The 20,421-nt window shown below is 43.5% G+C and overlaps 1 protein-coding gene across 1 annotated transcript in view; it reads left to right on the forward strand.

Annotated features, from left to right (window-relative positions):
• NAA20 (N-alpha-acetyltransferase 20, NatB catalytic subunit) overlaps positions 1-20,421 on the forward strand; it is a gene marked incomplete at its 5' end in the record, with an annotated part of 93,813 nt that overhangs the window by 40,642 nt on the left and 32,750 nt on the right. Inside the window, one exon of the mRNA XM_044060156.1 lies at positions 10,678-10,823. Coding sequence (XP_043916091.1) covers positions 10,678-10,823 — 146 coding nt within the window. The remainder of the gene's footprint in view (positions 1-10,677; positions 10,824-20,421) is intronic.

Below are 20,421 nucleotides of genomic sequence, written 5' to 3' on the forward strand. Positions count from 1 at the left end.
GACAATAATGCTTTGTGGCTCATGTTTGTAGTGTTTTTCAGCTACTTTAATATTATGTTTGCACAATCCCCAGTGCAACAGTCTTGCCACATTTATTACTCGTTTCAGTTTTCAGCCCATCTGCTATTAGTGTCATAGCAAGCAACAAGATGTGTGATTGTTTTACAAAACCCACATTTCAGTTTCTCCCACGTTCAATGGACTTTGTAGTCCATTGTCTTGGGCTGCCAATATTAACCTTTTGTCTTTCAGTTTAAATTTACCTGTCCTTAACCTTTCCTACATTCGATCAACATGAGGTTGTTCTTTCTTTTGTTTTTTGGCACATTAAGTTGTTGCCTGATTTTTATCTACTTCTGGTTTGATTTCCATTCCTGCTTGATGCTGATATGCTTCTGCTAAACCAAGCAGGGAAGTCCTCTTAGACTTCTCCTGGTTTCAAAACTTTCACTCTTTGGTCTTGTGAGGTCAGCAGGTATGCAGTCCCACAACTGCAGATCTGTACATAATTAGTTTCTAGGAGGCCCATACCTCCTTCAGAACAGGGAAATTATAGTCTTGGTTGGTACACACCGAGTGTTATAAATCGTTTGAGCATGAAGCATCCTTGTTTTCCTGTCCAACTTATCAAACATCTTTTGGGGCCAATCAATCACACCAAAACTGCAAGTTAGGACAGGAAGAGCAAAGTGGTTTATAGCTTAGACTTTATCCTAGATGGCAGTGCTGTTTTCAGGATTAATTCAAGTCTTCTAAAATATTCATCATTTTTTCTAATTTTGTCCAAGTCTTTTAAAATATTCCTTGCTAAGTTTTATTCGCATTTTTCATGTTTTTATTGTTGATACTTCATCATTTCCCAAGTATTTGTACACTCCCTCTTGCTGAAGTTCTTTTATATCACATTCCTGTCCCAAACTGATGTTTTCCTTGTGCTGCAGCTTTCCTGCTTTAGAGGTTGCTTTTGCACATTTATCAAGGATAAATGACATTCTTGTATCATCTGAAAAAATTTTGACCACTTGTAGTTGTGCTTTCAGTACCTCATCTGATGAACTGTACAGTTTTAAATCCTCTACAAAACGCAGTCTTTATACGTTGTTTTCTGGGAGCCAAATTGTAGCCATGAACCTAATTCTGTTAAGTAGACAGCTTAATGTATTAAGGGCAGCACAAAAGAGCAGCAGTGACAGTGTCACCCTGGGATGTCCCCCTTTGAATTTTTATCCCTGGAATAATTTGTCCTTTATCATGGCTTAACTGCAAAATGGTTTGCCACGGTTTCATGGTTGCTTTCATGTAATCCATGAGGGTAGGGTGTATCTTGTACATTTTTAAGCACTTTTTTTTTATCTGTGAATGTGGGCTATCAAATGCTTTTTTTGTAGTCTAGCCATGCCTTACTTAAATTCTTCTCCTTTTTACATTTCTCCATTATAACTTTAACAAATGATCCTTTGTCTTTTGTTTATTATCCTTTTGTTCTGTTGCTGTAATTGAGTTTTTTCTAAAGGACTATATAAACTCTGTCGGTATTGATTCTGGTGTATAGTTTATATGTCGTCGTAAGGCAAGTTATTTAACATTTGTTTACCGGGAAAGTCACTGAGACAGAGCCCATTTTCAGCAGAGGTACGGGGAGAAACGCTCTGGACGCATGTCTTTTGGAATGTGGGAGGAAAGTGGAGCACCCAGAGGAAACCCATGCGAATGGAGGAAGGATGTGCAGACTCTGCACAGAAGGCACCCCATCCGAGAATAGAACCGGAGAAACCTCTTGCTTGTGAGGTGACCGTGCTGACTGCTGCACCACTGCACTGCCCATTGAGTATTGTTTTTCCTGTTAACCAAGCTGGTGATTATTTGGTATGCGCACATAAATTAGTTCTTAATCGTAGCTAAATCTTCATGTAAAGATGTTAATACTTTTAGTCAGAACTTAAATACTGCATCTGAGCCTGGGGTTTTCCAATTAGGAACTTTTTTAACGTTGTTTCAATCTTTATGGCCTTTACTTCATCCCATTTCATATCCTGTACATCTGAACTACTACTACTTTCTTTTACTTCTACCCATTTAGCATCTTTGCTGCACAGGATTTTCATAGGCATTTCCCAAAAATGTATATATATTTTTTTGCCTGTGTTTCAATTCCTTTTGCCTTGTTTCCCAGTTCTCTCTCAAACTATTTTGGGTCACCAATAAATTGCTTATCTGCATATCGTCTTAATTTTTTTTTTTGCCTGTGCTGATAATTTTTAGTTTATTTGCGACAGTGCATGATGGATCCTGATCTGTTCTGATACTGCACATTGTTTTTATCCCATCTATCTTTGAATATATTTGTTCTCTTTCCTCCTCTTTACTCTTTTAACAGTGACACTTCTTGCCTTAATTGCTTTATAGTTTTCTGTATTCAGTACTTCCATGGTGACATTTGATTTCTCCCCTTGACTATCCTGCGTTTTTGTGGGAAGACTTTATTAATTTTGCTGCACAGTAATGCATCCTATTTACTTCTGTTATATCGCATAAATCTCTATGGACAGTCCTAATTACTGTGTTCATTTGTTTTGTCAAACTTCTAACTTTTTTTTGTGGTTTTATTGACTTTCTGTAGTCTTTCTTTCATTGATCTTTAAAATGTCTGTCCACCTGTATTAAATCAAGCAACTCTTCTCTTAGATCATTTTCTTCTAAACTGAGGGAACATCCTTTCAGTTTCCTGCGGGCATTCTACAGAAAGTTCCAGAGCCTCTTCCTGTGCCACATTATCTGCAGTTTCATCCTGTCATCCATTGCTTTTTCATATGGCAACTCACTGGCCTGTCACTCTACATCATCTGCGTCAGAGTTGCCACAGTTTCCTGATGTTCATCGTGCATACAGCTGCAGTCATAACAGATGGGTTCTCCTGCCATCAGGCGGGTCCTCTGTCGGCCGAATTCCAAAGTCTAGGTCCGGCGTCTGTTGTCGTCGCTTCTTCCCTGGCGTCAATGCGATGGGTATAAAAGAACCAGCAGATGCCATTTTCTTCAGTCTTTCTTGCTGCGCGGTGCCCGAAGCAGAAGCAGTTCGCAAGTACCGGTCGGCCAGCTCCTGAGATTACGAAAATTTGGAAACCAAAGTCTTCTTAAAAGCCAAGTACCCCGTTGGGGAAACTTTTCTTGCCTCAGACCGATGTCAGACAAAGTTAATTGTATTTTTTGTGGGAAGCAATTACCGCATAAGGATTTCCATTCCCTCTGTATACCTTGTTTAGGCCCAGACCACGACGTCTCGGTCTGTCGCTTTTGTGCTACATTCCACAAACGCACTATTAAGCGTCGGGCGAAGTTCACCCAGCATTATTTTGGGAAAGCATTTAACTATACTATGTCGTCGGATACTCTGACTCCGGTTATGTCTAAAAAAAACGCAAAGACAAGAACCGACACACGAGGTCCGCGGCCTCTACTGACACCACGCCAAAGCCGACTACGCGTGGCCCGGTTCTCAGCGAGGCGCCTACGCAGCCCCTGACTACCGACGACACTTCTTTGGCGGTGTCTCCTGTGCCCGAGGTCGCAGGCTCCTCTGCCCACACACCGACTACAGATACTGAAGCCACTCTTGGCGTTGAAACTCAGAATGTGGACAGGTCCACCTCCACTCAAGGTGTCTTCAGACCTTCCTCTTTCTCCATCAAGGCTTTCACAAAGTCTAAAGCAACCATGCACTCTAAGAGACCAGCTACACAGGGCCCATCTCCAGACCCCATGCCTAAGAAACAGATGCTTAAAATGGCTGAGGATTTAATTACTCTTATCAGAGGTTCTCAGCCCCCACCGGACAGAAGGCCCAGACTGGAGGAAGATTCTCCCTCCTCTGATCAGGGCTCCATTATTTCAGAGCACTCTGATCAGGAACATTCTTACTCCCCTTTTGAAGACTCTGATGCGGAGGAGTCCATCCCTTCTGTTCTCCCCCCCCCCCCCCAGAGGATTACTCATTTGGGGAAACTTTGCATACCTTAAGGGAACACTTCCACTGGGAAGGCCAAGATTATTCTGATTCCAAGAAAAGGCTCAGGGAATTTCTCTTGCTACCTCAGCACAGGCCTCTGGCTAATACCTCCTGTCTTGGACAATCCTAGATGATGTTTACTCGGAGGCCTGCCTTAACCCGGACTCTCTACCTCCAGCTCCAGTTAAGCCTGACAGGTACTACAGGGTTCCTGACTCACACCAATTTCTATACAAAAGCCATGCTGCTGACCCAGAAACCATCTCATAGGGCCCCAAGGGAGTTAAGGCCTCCATTGCTAAAAATCCATTACCTTCCGAGAGAGACTCCAGATCCTTAGAAAGGTGGGGAAAAAAGGTATATACCTCTGCTACCTTATCCATGAGGGCCTTAAACTGTCAGTTTCATATGCTAAAATACCAACAGTTTTTGTTATCACAATTGAAAAGTAAAATGTCACAACCTGAACAACCAGACTTGAAGGAGTTGCAGGATTTGATGCATAGTGCAGAACAAGTGGGTAAGCATACCTTACAGTGTGGTTTTGATGCTCTAGAGGCCTCATGTAGAGCTGCTGTTACAGGATCAGTCATACGTAGGCATACCTGGCTCAAGGAACAAGCCTTACCTGATCATGTCAAGGCTAAATTACTAGACGCCCCTCTTCAAAAGGATGTACTATTTGGTGCTAATGCTGAGGAGGTGTTGAGGAAAATGGAGGAAAAGGCTAAATCAATGCAAACTGTGAAAGAATTTCTACAGGTACAACCCCCACGTTTTAGAAGAAATTGGCCTTCCAAAAACTGGTCCTTTCCTGCTATGGACAGACCCCAAAGAGGCAGATACAGGCGCCCGAGGGGCAGAGGACAATCCCAAGGATCGTTTAGAGGCAGACAATGGCAAGCTCCTACACAGAGGTGGTGAGGATAACTCGCAATCTTTCAGAAAGCAAACCCAATGACTTTCCCCTTTGCATGCCAATCAAGTCTCAAATGGCAGCCCCCTTAGGAGGAAAGCTGGCATTATTTTCAAAAAATTGGCATATTGTCACAAAGGACAAATGGATCCTGGACATTGTAAACAGAGGCTACATATTCCATTTTCACACCCTTCCAAAAATGAGAGGCATGCCAAACCTGCCACACAATCAAAGGGCAGAGGCACAAAGGCAAATTACAGATCTCATAAACATGAAAGCTATTCAAGAGGTACCTACGCATGAACAAAGTCAAGGTTTTTATTCCAGGCTATTTCTGGTGCCAAGGAAGGGAAAAGATTGGAGACCTATTTTGGACCTATCCATCCTAAACACATTTCTACTCGTACCAAAATTCAAGATGCTCACCCTACAGCAACTTCTTCCCATGCTGGGCAAGGAGTCTTGGCTGGTAAGATTGGACCTCAAGGAGGCATACCTGCATGTCCCAATCAGACAAAATTGCAGAAGGTACCTCAGATTTCTTGCAGGTTCAACCCATTATCAATTCTCTGCATTGCTCTTTGGCTTATCTACTGCACCCAGAGTATTCACGAAATGCCTGGCATCAGTAATTGCCTACTGCAGACTTCAAGGAATACAAATATACCCCTATTTGGACGACTGCCTGATCCAAGCGGACAGCAAGCACATTCTTCTGAAACATCTGGCTTATGTAATAATGTTGAACTCTCTGGGATACACAGTCAACAAAAAGAAATCAAGGCTAATACCCTCTCGGAAGATAATTTTCCTGGGTGCCAATTTGGACACAAACACCCAGATGGCCTACCGCACGCCAGAGAAGCAGGGGCAACTAATTCAATACTTCAGAACACTAGCAAATTGCACCAGGCTGACTGCAAGGAAAATCCTGCAGGCTCTGGGATTCATGGCATCTTGCTAATCCCATGTGCAAAGCTGCATATGAGGAAAACTACAATGGTACCTGAAAAACATGGTCTCAACACAGCCACAGTTTGGAAACAATGATACCACTAATTCCATGTCTGCAAAAGGAATTTCTGTGGTGGGCTCAAGCATGTCAAACACAGGTCTTCCATTCAGCAAGCCTCAAGCAAATCAAGTCATCACAACAGACGCCTCGGACTACGCCTGGGGGGCGCACATGACAGATCGGTGCATTCAGGGCAAATGGTCCCAAAAAGAAAAGCACCTTCACATCATCAAAAAGAAATGCTAGCAGTAAGAAATGCTATTATAGCTTTCAAGGACCTTCTACAACCAGGTCAACTATTGATAAGAATGGACAACACCACAGTTATGTGGTACATAAACAAACTGGGAGGAACACATTCTTATCCCCTATGCAGACTGGCCATGTCACTTTGGAACATGGCCATGGACTTACAAATGGAACTACAAGCACAGTACTTGCCAGGCAAGGAAAACACGCTGGCAGACAACCTAAGCAGGAATGACAGATCCACACGAATGGAAATTGCATCCAAATGTTTTTACAGAGATAATCCAAGAATGGGGAAGGCCAGACATAGATCTCTTTGCCTCCCACAAAAATCATCAATTGACAAAATTCTGCTCAAGGATCTTCCATCCAAAGGCCTGGAGAGTGGACACTCTCTTTCAGTTGGACATCAGTGACCGTTTATGCCTTCCCACCTCTTCCTCTGCTGCCCAAAGTACTATTGAAGACCAGAGCAGACAGACCAAAGATGATTCTCATTGCTCCGGACTGGCCAAGGCAACACTGGTACCCACTCCTGAGGAGCCTGATGCATTCCCTACCATGGACCCTGCCTCTAATGCCTCTTCTGACTCTGCACAGCTTCAAAACTCTTCACAGCCAGCTAACACTCAATCTAGCCGCATGGAAGATTCCTTAGCATCACAACAGGCCCTACTCTCCAAGGAGGTGCAGGATGTCATTTTGGAGGCCAGAAGGCCATCAACTAGAAAAGCTTACTCCGCAAAATGGAAACGTTTTTGTGTCTGGAATGAGAAAAAGGGCCAGGATCCTGGAAAACTGAATTTACCTCAAATACTACAATATTTGGCTGAACTGCCAAGCAGTGGACTTTTTCTCCTCCATCAAAATCCATGCCTCAGCCATTTCTGCAGAATACAACACTGATCCACCTTTATTCTCTCACCCTCTCTTAAGACAGTTCCTCAGAGGGGCTAAGAATTTAAGACCTCCAAGGAAACAACCAATACCTGTTTGGGATCTTAATTTCATTCTGGAAAAACTGACCTTGCCTCCCTTTGAGCCAGCTGCCTCATCAGATTTGCAATATTTGTCCTGGAAAACAGCTTTCCTTCTGGCCATCACCTCAGCCCGTAGAGTTTCAGAACTACAGGCTCTCATGGCTGTCCAGCCTTTTATCATCCTCCATCAGGACAGAGTTTCCTTACGAACCAACCCGTCCTTTATGCCTAAAGTGGTATCCAGGGTAGCTTTAAATCAGGCCATACATTTACCTACTTTTTATCCTAATCCTCAAAACAAAGGGGAGAGATTACTACATTCCTTGGACATCCACAGACAACTGCGTTATTATTTGGACAGAACAAAGCCTTTCAGAAAATCAGAACAGCTCTTTGTGGCCTATGCGGTAGGAGCTCAAGGAAAGCCAATTTCCAAACAGACAATCTCAAAATGGATAGCCCATTGCATACGCTTTTGCTATTCCTTTCATGGCAAAACTGTACCTACAGGCATTAGATCTCATTCCACCAGGGCCACGGCCACCTCTGCAGCCTTCCTCAGAGGAGTTCCTACCAAGGATATTTTGGAAGCAGCCACTTGGAGTTCTGTGCATACCTTCTCCAAGCACTACAACCTACCATTATACTCCAAATCTAGAGCAGGCTTTGCCACTGCAGTCTTGCAGGGCATTTTGGCTCCTCCTAGTTCCACCTAGTGCCTACCACCCCTTTCTTAGCTTTGGGATTCTACCCATCTGTTATGACTGCAGCTGTATGCACGATGAACATAGTACAGTTTTGTACCTACCATAAATGTAGATGTTAGAGTGCTTATACAGCTGCAGTCCAGGTTTCCCTCCCTCCTTCCCCTCTTGGGACAGGCCTATAGGCTAACACACCCTCATACAACCTGATTGGGGTATTCATTTTATGATGCATTTGCTTGCAACTACTGTATTTTGATTATATTGCACTGCATTATTACACATTTATGTATTGCCTTCCTTCTGGGGGCACCTGACATCTGGGGCAAGAAAAACTGAAGAAAATGGCGTCTGCTGGTTCTTTTATACCCCTGTCGCACTGACGTCAGGGAAGAAGCGACGACAACCGACGCCGGACCTAGACTTTGGAATTCGGCCGACCGAGGACCCGCCTGACGGCAGGAGAACCCATCTGTTATGACTGCAGCTGTATAAGCACTCGAACATCTACATTTATGGTAGGTACAAAACTGTACTTTCTTTCCCTCCTGTGCAACTCCAACTGAATGTATGTACTGGTTTCCTATAGAAGGCTCCAAAGCATCTTCATGTCGTAACTGATCAGATGTTTCCTGCTCCACTGGTTTCTTCATTTGGGGATCTATTGCTCTGTCCTGCTGTGATAGTTAAAATTTCTACACTAAATCCTTCACTTTGCAGGTATTCCATAACCTCAGTTTCTATTTCTTTAACTTCTCCATTACTAATCTTTTCTACTTGTCCACTGTTTTCTTTTTTTTTATTGTGAAAATTTCCAAGTCTGGCAGTCTTACTTTTTATTGTGAAATTTTCCGTATCTGGATGCCTTTGCTTGTGTTTTTGGGGCTGCCTTTTTTCTGTTTAATTTGGCTTTCTCCTTTGCATAAATATTTTACCACAGATATCTTTCCCGTGTCCTTTCAAGTCTCAAGATTTTGTTCTCTATTTTTGCCCTACCTCCGTCACTTCTTCCAAATGGCATAAGGTTTCTTGGTCTATAAAATGTTTTTTTTATCAATTTGTTGTATTATTGAACACAAATTTTTATTTGGAGCTTCTGACAGTTTTTTTCTTCTGGAAGTATTTTTCCTTTTAATTTCTATTTTGTGTAACTTCTGTCTGGAAATTCTGGTGGTCTTGCATAATAGTAACAATACATAATTTCTTTCTTATCCTCAATGGTCCACACTGTTGTCCTTATGGCTGTTTTTTGGCTTATCAGTTTGTGATATTTGTGGACTGCTACTCCCTTCTACAACAGGGGAGCCATCCATCCTCCCCTTGAACCTGGACTAGCCCCATTGCCGGAATGTTTCTGTGCCTTGAGGATTCTACATCATTTTTTCCAGTCCTGGCACCAATGTGCTCACCAGGATTGTGCACTTTTTTTATTCTGGGTCTTGTGCACCCAGCTATCATTTTTTTATTCTTTAACCTACTTCTGTCTATGATATAGGCTATTTAAAATACAGTTTATATATCAGTGTTGTCTTGGTGAGATTTTGTGAAAAACAGGATCACCTTGTGAAGATACTCACCAAGATTTGATAATAAATTCAATTCCAGCAGTGCTACTCTCCTTTGTTTGCTGACTTGCCTGTCTATTCGGACCCCTAAGCACCACATACTTGCATTTTCATCTGCTTTGTGCCTGGTAAAGTGATACATGAAATGCCCTTTCCAAGACCACTGATAATCTGTTTACAGTGCATTTACATGGGTGGTGGGCCAGCCCAATGATTGAATCACAGCTGTGTCTCTCTCTCAAATCTCTGTTAATGATTGTGGTACTGTCATGATTATTAGCTTAATGTGATATAGACATGGATTGCAAACCCTCATGGATTGGGAATTCCCTGCTTACCCATTAAGTTTCAGCACTCTGCTGCTTCTGGTGCAGAAAGTTGATCATAATGCCATATTGTATTTGCAACTATACTGACATCTTGGAAAGTGGATCATGGAAAGAGAAAGGCATAGAGCTGCACTGTATTAAGCCTGCTTTCCCCTGTAAAGACATTTGGTCAGCTGTTTATTGCAAGCAAAATCCCTTACTTAAATGAATATGTGAAATGTAGCATCAAACTCATAGTATAAAAGTGTCTGCATTTCTGAAAAATCATTTTGCTATTATAAAGATGCACCATGGGTGAATTGGCAGTCATCCATATTACCCATAAATATGTATGTGCTATGCATACTTGCTTGTATCCTGCAATAACTAACATTTTGTCCAGAATTAGTTTCCATGCTTTATCTTGAATGATTGCCAAGATGGGTACCATCTGTCACGTGTGATGCTGGATTTGATAAAACTGGTATCTGAGAATGAAAGTGTGAAAGAATGAATATTCATTGCAGTTACCTATCCTCACATAATTGTGGATGGGGATGACCATACAGAAAAATGAGGACAGTAGAGAAGCGAACACATCAAAGGCATAAAACCTATTCTAGTTGTACAGAAATATTCTTGGGTTCAGTACCCAAAGCTTTGCTAGATAATATTTAGCGTTGTATGTTTGATCTGTTGCCCAAAACGGTTAAGATGCTTGTGCATCATTTTAAGCATAATAATTGACTTTAATTTTACTCATCTGTGGAAACTTTTAAACTGTAAACAGCTGACAAATGTGGCCCTTTCTAGAGAAGAGATTTAGAAAAGTTGTTACTGTAGATAAGTACTTCCAGCATATGTTATTTTTAGTTGCAGAAGAACTGGAAAAGATTAATTTCTTTCTGTTGCATTGCTATTTCCTGTTGCAGAAAGGGCGGATTTTTTGTGGATCTTTTTGTACGAGTGTCAAATCAAGTTGCAGTAAATATGTACACGCAGTTGGGCTACAGCGTTTATAGGACTGTGATTGAATATTACTCTGCAAGCAATGGGGAACCAGATGAAGATGCTTATGGTAAGCTTTGAAGCTATAAGCATGTTTTTAATGTTTATTCTTTTTTTTACATTTGCCACTAATTATCTGTGTACCAGCATCAAGGTTTATTTTTACTGGGATAGTGCACCAGTCACAATGGAGCAATTCTTTTAAAGCTCCATTTTATGCAATAGGAGTATTATAGTATTGCAAACCGAGCAGAAACTTAGTTGCCATAAGTGATCAGAGTGAAATAAGCTTACTGTTCTGTCAGTGATGCATCAAGGACTACCTTGTCAGAGGTGTCTTTTTGACAAGACATGGTTGGCTTAGAATCGTATCTCCTTTCTATTTTGTCAACTAGCAGATGATTGGTGTAGAAACGAGAAAAAAACAGGACTTTTTTCTTTTTTTTTGTAAATGTGTATACCACCTAATCCTCTGTGCCAAAATTATTTTTCTATAAAGAAATCATTTTATAAGACTGTGTTCTTCTGAATGCTTGAGAGAAAAAGCAGTTCAATGAGCAGCAGTCCAGTAGTAATCCAAGCTCCTCAGGAAAAGAAGCATACAACCAAACTACTGCAGACTGACCACTACCTTGTCATACCCCTTCTCTTCTCCCAGTACCTCACCAGGGTGAGGTGTGCTTCTAGGGAGAGGAGTTTCTTGTTGAGAGTCCTAGCATTGTGCAGTAATGCCTCTAGTTTTATCTTGCATAGAATTGACTATGTTGGAGGATTTATCAGACTGGCATTGCCTAAAAAAGGCACTGTACCGGTAGATGTTTTGGCCAATATCCGAAAGCCTAGTGGGGACAGGTACAGACTATCCCTGGCAAACAGGTGTGGTCTATCATGTCCTCTCAAACTGACAGATATTGGACTGCCTTAGAATACCAGTAACCAAGTCAATTAGTCATGATTTGTTTATACTGTGGTGTCATTCTTGGAGGAGATGGAATGCTGCTTAATGCAAGGCTCATACCTGCCTGGGACACACAATCTGAAAGGTCAGTCATGTTTGCCTTCATAGCCCAGGGAGGTACGTTTCAGGTCATAAACACCCACCTGGACTGAACTGTCGCATACTGGTACTTGTGGTTCAATGTCCAGAGTACATGTGTGATCTGGCAGATCCTTGCTCCTGATAGACAAATGACTGTGACTGTCTCCTTGCTCAGTCTTGTGACAAGGGGCATCAGTGTGTCTCACAGTAGTCTTCAATAACCAGTATATTTGGCTTGTGTGGCAGTTTGCCTTGAGGGCTTAGAGGCCAAGACATTGTGAGTTGTGGCTGTGTGTCTCCTGGGGAGTGTTTGAGAAGTTGTTGAGGGAAGCATATGGTAGTATTTTGAGGTTTGGGTAGATTGCACTTAAGAGCCTCAGCATTTTATTTGTGTAGTCTCTGTGTGCGTGCCCGCGCAAACCTTAGATATTTGCTGCATTGTCTCAAGATGCCACCAGACTGGCTACAGAGACAGTAGGAAAGTGCACATCCATGGCTATGGAGCTTCTTTTTTGTGATCTATGAGAGGTGGCGCAATCAGGATTTAGAGTTACTGGGGTGGGAGGATAGGTCTAGGATTGATCATAGGATCATAGATTACTAGGCTATTGGCCCTGAGGCCCTTATAAGCCTAGCCAAGTCGGCATCCGATGTCCCTGTCCAGCAAGGACACTGGTGGAATCCCAGGGGTATATTTGTTTCCCATCCAATTATCCAGGTTGTGCTTAAAAAGGGGTAAGGAAGTACTCTACTTGACTTGGAGAGGGAGTCTCTGGGGCACAAATCTGTCCCGCCAGTAAGCCTTGTTGATGTCACAGACCAGGTTAAGGCTGCGCATACGGGTTGCTCGAGTGGAGCGACTTGTGGATATGCAGTAGTCCCATCAAGGAGGGGTCCATGATCACCTTGTATGCCAGACAGAGGTCACCTCTGAGGAGTCTGTATGAAACTGAGTAGAGGGATAGATTGAGGGATAGGGCTTTTAGCCTATCTGTGTATGGTAGATGTATGAAGCCCTGGATTCTCCTGGTGGGGAATCTGTGGTTTCTCCAGCTCGTGCATATGCTTTGTGAGCGCACCTAATAAGCAAGGGCATAGCACCCAGGTCAAGGGATGTTAAAACTCCACTGTACTTGACCCTCATCAGACCACTAAGTGTTACGCACCCTTTTGTATGTACCCCACCAGGCACCTGCAGCAGCTGGAGACCTCCAAGGTTTCTCACAAAACAATACAGGAACTGCAAACCTTACCCCAAGTGGACAGAATGAAAGCCCTGTCACTCTTTATCTTGTAGGCTGCTGAGAGGTGACTCATGACTGACCTATAGGGTATTCTCCAACCCTGCCCTAATGGAAATGCTGCACATCTGCAAGTCAATTGGCGCAAGAGTCACTCACTCTAGGGATGTCTGCCTAGCTTATGACATTAACAGAACATGCTGGAGAGATGGATGCATCTCCCAGAGACTGCCACTTCTCTGGAATAGACTTCCTATTCACGTAAACCAGAGCTCCTCATTGACCCTATTCAAACGCAACCTATATAATTGGATTGTACACCTCAAAAAAAAATCACCCCCTGGGGTTGCACCCATGTCCCTGATGGACAGGGGTAGCTGGTGTTGATCCCAGACTCGCTCTGTTCATAAATTTGTTCTGCAAACTACCCAAAAACAGCAAATGGAGATAATTAATATGACTAGGCTTTTAAAGGTCTAGATCTGCTACCCTAGTAACCTATTTGTCTTCCTGGGTTTAGTATGAGATCTTCCAGGCTGTCCGCCTCAGTGTGGCCAGATTGGAGTGTAGGAGGGATCCCTTGCTGTGTGTTAGTAGGTCAATTTGCTGAAGCATTAACTTATGGTTTTCTTTTTCCAGTATGTATTGCCTGGGCAAAAAAAAAAAAAAAAAAACAAAGGCAGTGGCTTCTCTATTTGTGTTAATACTCTGGGGATCATGGGTATGAGGGAAGGCATAGTGAAACGGACCTTGCTAATTTATCAAAAATGCATCTATCTTCCAGGTTCCTGGAGTTGCTAACCTTGAGCAAAACTGTCTCAGCTGCCTGTTCAGATTTCAGGTAAACTGGTCCATTTCCAGCATACACCATCTGCAGATCACAGCTAAGGTTTCTGTATGCAACATCCGCTAGTTGGGATCTGCACAAGTTTTGCAGTCACTTTCTATCCTGAATAGTTAAGTGGCCTTCAGGGATATTCCCCACTGTGCTGCCATTTCCCAGGCTTGCACAACTAATCTGCACAGTAGATTGTAGTATAGTCTTATTTGCACTTGGACTCCCCCCTTCCATGGCACAAAAATAGGTTTTCAATCCCAGAACCATTTTCTTGATGCTTGTGTGTTTTTTCCCTTCTGTGTTCCCAGGTCTGAACTTGAAGGTTCCCCAATGTTGACATCTGAGGAGTCTGTCAGGGTCATTGTAGTTTGCAAGGATCAAAAGAGTATTTCCTTGATCATGTTTCACTGTTGCAGTCATCACATTTGGGTTATCTTCTTGCAGTAGCCCTCAGCTGGCTTTATTAACAAAGTCTTGCGTCCTGTGTTGGTTGATGTCCCTTCTGTGACGTCAGGTCGTCGGGGGTATAAAACATGCAGCCGATGCCATTACATCAGTCTTTCTTGCCATGTGGCAGCAGAAGCAGTTAGCAAGTGCTGGTCGGCCAACTCCTGAAATTTTCGTTTTCGAGTTTCAGAACTGAATTCTTCAACTAAAAGCTAAGTACCCCATTGGGGAAACTTTTTCTTGCTCTAAACCGATGTCAGCAAAAGTAAATAATTGCATTATTTGTGGAAAGGAAATACCTCAAAGATTTTCATTCGTACTGTATGCCTTGCCTAGACCCTGACCACAATGTTCCTCGCTGGTGGTTTTTTGCCTTATTTGAACCGCAAACTATCCGTCGTCAGTATATTTACGCTTCTAAATATTTTGGTGCTCTGTTCAGTTATCCAGATATGTCTTTGTTAAGCAAAGTAGCTACTGACATTCCGAAAAAAAGCAGAGACAGAGGCTGCTGAGGTCCAAAGCTGCCAACGCTTCTAAGCCAGTCGCCAGTTCGCCGGTACTCGGTGAGATGCTTTTGCAGCCCCTGATACCCACTACTTCAGATTCGCAGGCCTCTACTGAGACCCATTCGGAGTCCGTTATGTCGCAAGATGCTTCAACTGTGGAATCTGCAGATGTCTCTACCTTGGATGGGTCCAGAGCCGCTGTGCAGGCACCGGCTTCTGAGGGGTGTATTCAGGCCTACTGACTTGCGTATTAAACCGACGCCATCTTCTTCAAGGCCTAAAACTTAAACCATGCCTAAAAAACTGACACCCAGACTGCATGGCCAGGCCTCTATGCCTAAAAAACAAATATGAATGGCTAAAGATCTTACTACTTTAATCAGGGGAAGCCAACCTTCCCCCTCTAAGAGACCTAGGACTGAATTTGCTTATACTTTTGATCTGGATTCTGAATTTTCTATGTCCTCTGATGACCAGGATTTACCCTTGTATACCTATGCAGATTCTGATGCTGAGGACTCTATTCCCTCTGCATCCCCCCAGAGGATTTTTCTTTTGGTGAAACCTTGCATACCCTCAGGGAGCATTTTTGTTGGGAAAGTCAGGATTTCTCTTATTCTAAAAAGAGGCTTACAGATTTCTTACTCCTGCCCCAGCACAGGCCTTTAGCTATACTTCCTGTACTAGACATTGTTGATGCCTTTTTGGAATCTAGCTTGGCCCCTGACTCTCTCCCTCCTGCTCCCAGAAAACCTGATGGATATTACAGGGTCCCTGACACAAGTTCCTTTTTAAAAATCCTACTGCGGGTCCAGAGATTTTCACAGGGACCCAAGGGCATTAAAGCTACTACTCCCAAAAATCCTACCCCCTCTGATAGAGACTCCAGGGCAGTGGATAAGATGGGGTAAGAAGGTATACACTTCTGCAACTTTGGCCATTAGGACCTTAAACTGCCAGTTTCATATGTTAACGTATCAGCAGCATATTATTGCATTGCTAAAACAGAAAATGTTAATTCCTGATTGTGCTGAAAATAAGGATTTACAGGATTTACTGCATTTAGCTGAACAAGTTGGAAAACCTACTTTGCAATGTGGTTTTGATTCATTAGAGGCATCTTGCAGGGCTGCTGTAACTGGGTCTATACTTAGAAGGCATGCTTGGCTTAAGGAGCAATCCTTGCCAGATCATGTTAAAGCAAAATTACTGGATGCTCCCTTAAACCAGGACTGCCTGTTTGGCAACAAGACAGAAGTTCTTAAAAAAAAATGGAGGAAAAAACATAGAAAAACTAAATCTATGCAAACTGTTAGATTTTTTTACATTTACAACCTCCAAGGTTTAGTAGGCATTGGCCTTCCAAGAACTGGTCCTTTCCTGCCTCTTCCAGACCTTCAGTCCAAACCCAGAGCCAGCAGAGCTCCCAGGCTTTAGTCTCACAGTTACGTGCAGGCATAAGCAATGGGGAGCCTCCACTTCCAAATCTGGGAGTAATAAAACTCCCCCCTATGGTAAACTGTCTCAGTGACTTTTTAAAACTGCCAAGCACTTCTCAACTGACTGCCCCTTTGGGGGGAAAGATTGCTGTTCATGCAATTGAGTTTTAAATAGTGTTCCAGAGATAGAGATTTCACTTTCACACGTTAATCAACACCAAATGGGGGTGGCCAGATCTACCCCAAAATCAGTGGGCAGAGGCCCAAAAGCAAGTATCTTCTCTCAAGCGTGGGGGCTATTCAATTGGTACCAGAAGAGAAAAAGGGACAAGGTTTCTACTAGAGACTTTTCCTGGTACCCAGAAAAGACAATTCATGGCATCCTATCCTGGACCTGTCTAAACACCTTTTTGGTGATTCCAAAATTCAAGATGCTGACTCTTCACCAATTGCTCCCTATGCTAGGCAAAGATGCCTGGTTGGCAACACTAGATTTAAAGGAAGCATACCTGCACATCCCAATCGGGGAATCTTGCAGAAGATACCCACACTTCAAAGCAGGCTGCACGCACCATCAGTTCTCTGTGCTGTCCTTTGGCTTATCTACTGCGCCCAGGGTATTCACAAAATGCCTAGCTCCAGCCATTGCATTTTGCAGGCAAAGAAATATTCAAATATACCCATACCTGGAAGATTGTCTAATTCAGGCAGAAAGCCAGGGCATACTTTTGAAGCATCTGCCCTTGTACAAAGGGTGCTAACTTGTCTGGGGTACACCATAAACGAAAAGAAATCACACTTGGTACCCTGTCAACAAATTATATTCCTGGGAGCAAGCTTGAATACAACTTCCCAGATGGCTTTCCTTACGCCAGAGAAACAAATTCATTTGACAACCTACTTCAAATAAGTGGCCGCAAAAACCCTGTTTATCTGCAAGGCAAATACTACAAGCTTTGGGGGTTCATGGCCTCCTGCATTCTTCTAATTCCATATGCAAGACTGCATATGAGGAAACTACAATGGTATCTAAAAAGGCTATGTTGTCAACAGTCGCGGGATCTAGAAGCAATGATTCCTATCCTACCTTGCCTACGCCTAGAATTCCTTTGGTGGGCAGAGGCCTGCCACCAACAAGGGACTACCATTCACACTATCCCCCTGACACCCAAATCCTAAAAGAAGCATCAGACTATGCCTGGGGGTTCACCTGGCAGGGAAGTGCATTCAGAGCAAATGGAACCCAAGTCAAATGCATCTGCATATTAATCAAAAAGAAATGTTAGCTGTACAGAATTCTGACAGCCTTCAAGGACCACATTCTTCCAGGACAGTTAATGGTAAAGACTGACAACACCACTGTTATGTGGTACATAAGCAGGGGGGGGGGGGTACACATTCCTACCCCCTCTGCAGACTAGCCATGGCATTGTGGAACACAGCCCTGAGCTACCAAGTGCATCTACAAGCTCAGTTCCTGCCAGGAAAACCAAGTACACTGGCAGACAAACTAAGCAGGAACCTCATGGACCCACACGAGTGGAAACTGGAACAAAGGATTTTCAACATGTTGGCAAGTGGGGGAGCCCAAATATAGATCTGTTTGCCTCCCCCCAGAACTATCAATTGGACAAATTTTGCACAAGGACGCCCCACAAACGAGCTTGGAAAGTGGATGCTCTGTCTTTCAGCTATCAGTTTATGCCTTTCCTCCTCTGCTCTCCAAAGTACTACTAAAGCTCAAGCAAGACCAAGGACTATTTTGATTGCACCGGACTGACCACGCCAACACTGGTACCCCCTCTTGCGCAGTGTCACTGTTGGCCCCATGGCACCTGCCTCAGACTCCTACCCTATTGTCTCAGGGGAACCAGATTCTGCACCCTCAGCTTCAAACACTGAACCTAGCAGCCTGGCTACTTGCCTAATCTCTCCTTTACCACCCCTCAGTAAACCAGTGATGGATATCATTTTAGAGGCAATGAGGCCTAGTACTAGAAAATCTTTTGCTGACAAATTGATTCTGTGCCTGGAACCAATCTCAAGGGATGAGCACAGCAGTGCCCATTTTACCTCCGATTTTACAATGCTTAACTGAGATGCTTCACAAGGGCCTGTCTTTCTCCTCCAAAATTCACGCTTCAGCCATTTCAGCTCATAACAGAACCTCCCCTCTTCTCTCATCCACTGCTCATGCAGTTCCTCAGTGGGGCCCACAATTTACGACCACCCAGAAGAGCTCCAACTCCAGCCTGGGACCTTAACTTTTTATTGGAGAAACTCACTCTTCCCACTTTCGAGCCAGCTGCTACTGCAGACTTAAAATTCCTTTCTTGGAAAACAGCTTTCCTTTTAGCAATCACTTCAGCAAGAAGGGTATCCGAATTACAGGCCCTTATGGCAGTGGAGCCTTTCATAAGCTTTCATGCGGACAGGATGTCCCTCAGGTCCAACCCCTCCATGCCAAGGTGGCATCCAGAGTGGCCCTCAGTCAGTCCATTCATTTGCCAACCTTCTTTCCTAACCCACAGAACAAAGGGGAACGGATACTGCACTCATTAGATGTGCACAGACAACTTAGATTCTTCTTGGACAGGGCTAAGCCTCAAAGGAAATCTGAACTGCTGGTGGCATTTGCTGCAGGGGCAGAGGGGAAGGCTATTTCAACGCAAACCATTTCCAAATGGGTAGGTCATTGCATTCATTTCTGCTACAAGCCCCATGGAAAACCTGTCCCACAGGGAATCGGACCTCACTCAACCAGGGCTGCATCTACCTCTGCAGTCTTTCTCAGAGGTGTCCCTACCAGGGACGTCCTAGAAGCTGCTACCTGGAGTTCTATACATACTTTCCCCAAGCATTACCGTCTGCCAATTTTCTCTAAATCCAGAGCTGGCTTTGCCACTTCAGTCTTACAGGGCCTTATAGCTGGTCCTAATGCTATCTAATTTCCTCCTCCCATCCTTAGCTTTGAGAATCTACCCAAATGTGATGACTGCAACAGTGAAACACGAAGAACATAGTACAGTTGTGTACACTTACCAGAAATGTAGATGTTCGAGTGTATTCATTGTTGTAGTCCTGGTTACCCCCCCCCCTCCGGCCCCCTTACTACTTTTGGCTATACCTCTACTCTCCTTTACTATGCTCTAAAGCTTTTTGGTGTATTTGCTTTTTAGTTGGAGGTATACCCTTCTATTTTTATAGATTTAATTGCTTCCCATTAGGGGGCACCTGACATCTGGGGCAAGAAAAACTGATGTAATTGTGCCAGTTGCATGTTTTATACCCCTGGCGACCTGACGTCACGGAAGAAGGAACAGCAACTGACACAGGACCCAAGACTTTCAGGTCGACTGAGGGCTACTGCAAGCAGATAACCCAAATGTGATACTGCAACAGTGAATACACTAACATTTACATTTATGGTAAGTGTACACAACTGTACTTTCATGAGACTTCAGTTATGCACGGCAGTACAGAGATACTAGTTTCCCCACTGATAAAAGTATTTATTTGTTTTTCAAGTACCATTGAAATTTGCTGCTGTAGGTGTGCCAGGGGCACCATCAGAATACAACCTGCCATGTACCCTAGAAGGCTCCCTATTATGTTGTCACAGACGCAGGTTGTCGAATGAGTCTTTATCTAACTGAAAAGCGCGAAAAGGCAAAATAGTGAAGCGACTTTTCAGCAAATTCTTTCCCTGGGAAAGAATCTGCTTGGCCGCTTTCGCTACTTTGCCGATGTTCGTGTTTCACTGTTGCAGTCATTACATTTGGGTTATCCTGCTGGCAGGCTACCCGCAGTCGGCCTGAATTCCAAAGTCCTGGTCCGGCGTCGGTTGCTGTTGCCCTTCACTGACGTCAGTGCGCCAGGGGGTATAAGATGCAGCAGATGCCATTTTCTACAGTCTTTCTTGCCGCGCAGTGCCCGAAGCAAAAGCAACTCAAGTGCCGGTCGGCAGACTCCTGAGATTTTCGAAATCGAATTTCAGATCCGAAGTCTACAATAAAGCTAAGTACCTTTCTTGCTCCAGTCCGATGTCAGAAAAAGTTAACAATTCTATTTCTTGTGGGAAGCAAATGCCTCATAACGATTTTCATTCTTACTGTATTCCTTGGCTAGGCCCTGACCACAACATTGCTAGCTGTC

This window comes from Protopterus annectens, chromosome 1.part2 (assembly GCF_019279795.1).
Source record: "Protopterus annectens isolate FY-2018-M chromosome 1.part2, PAN1.0, whole genome shotgun sequence".
In the NCBI taxonomy this organism is placed as follows: Eukaryota; Metazoa; Chordata; order Ceratodontiformes; family Protopteridae; genus Protopterus; species Protopterus annectens.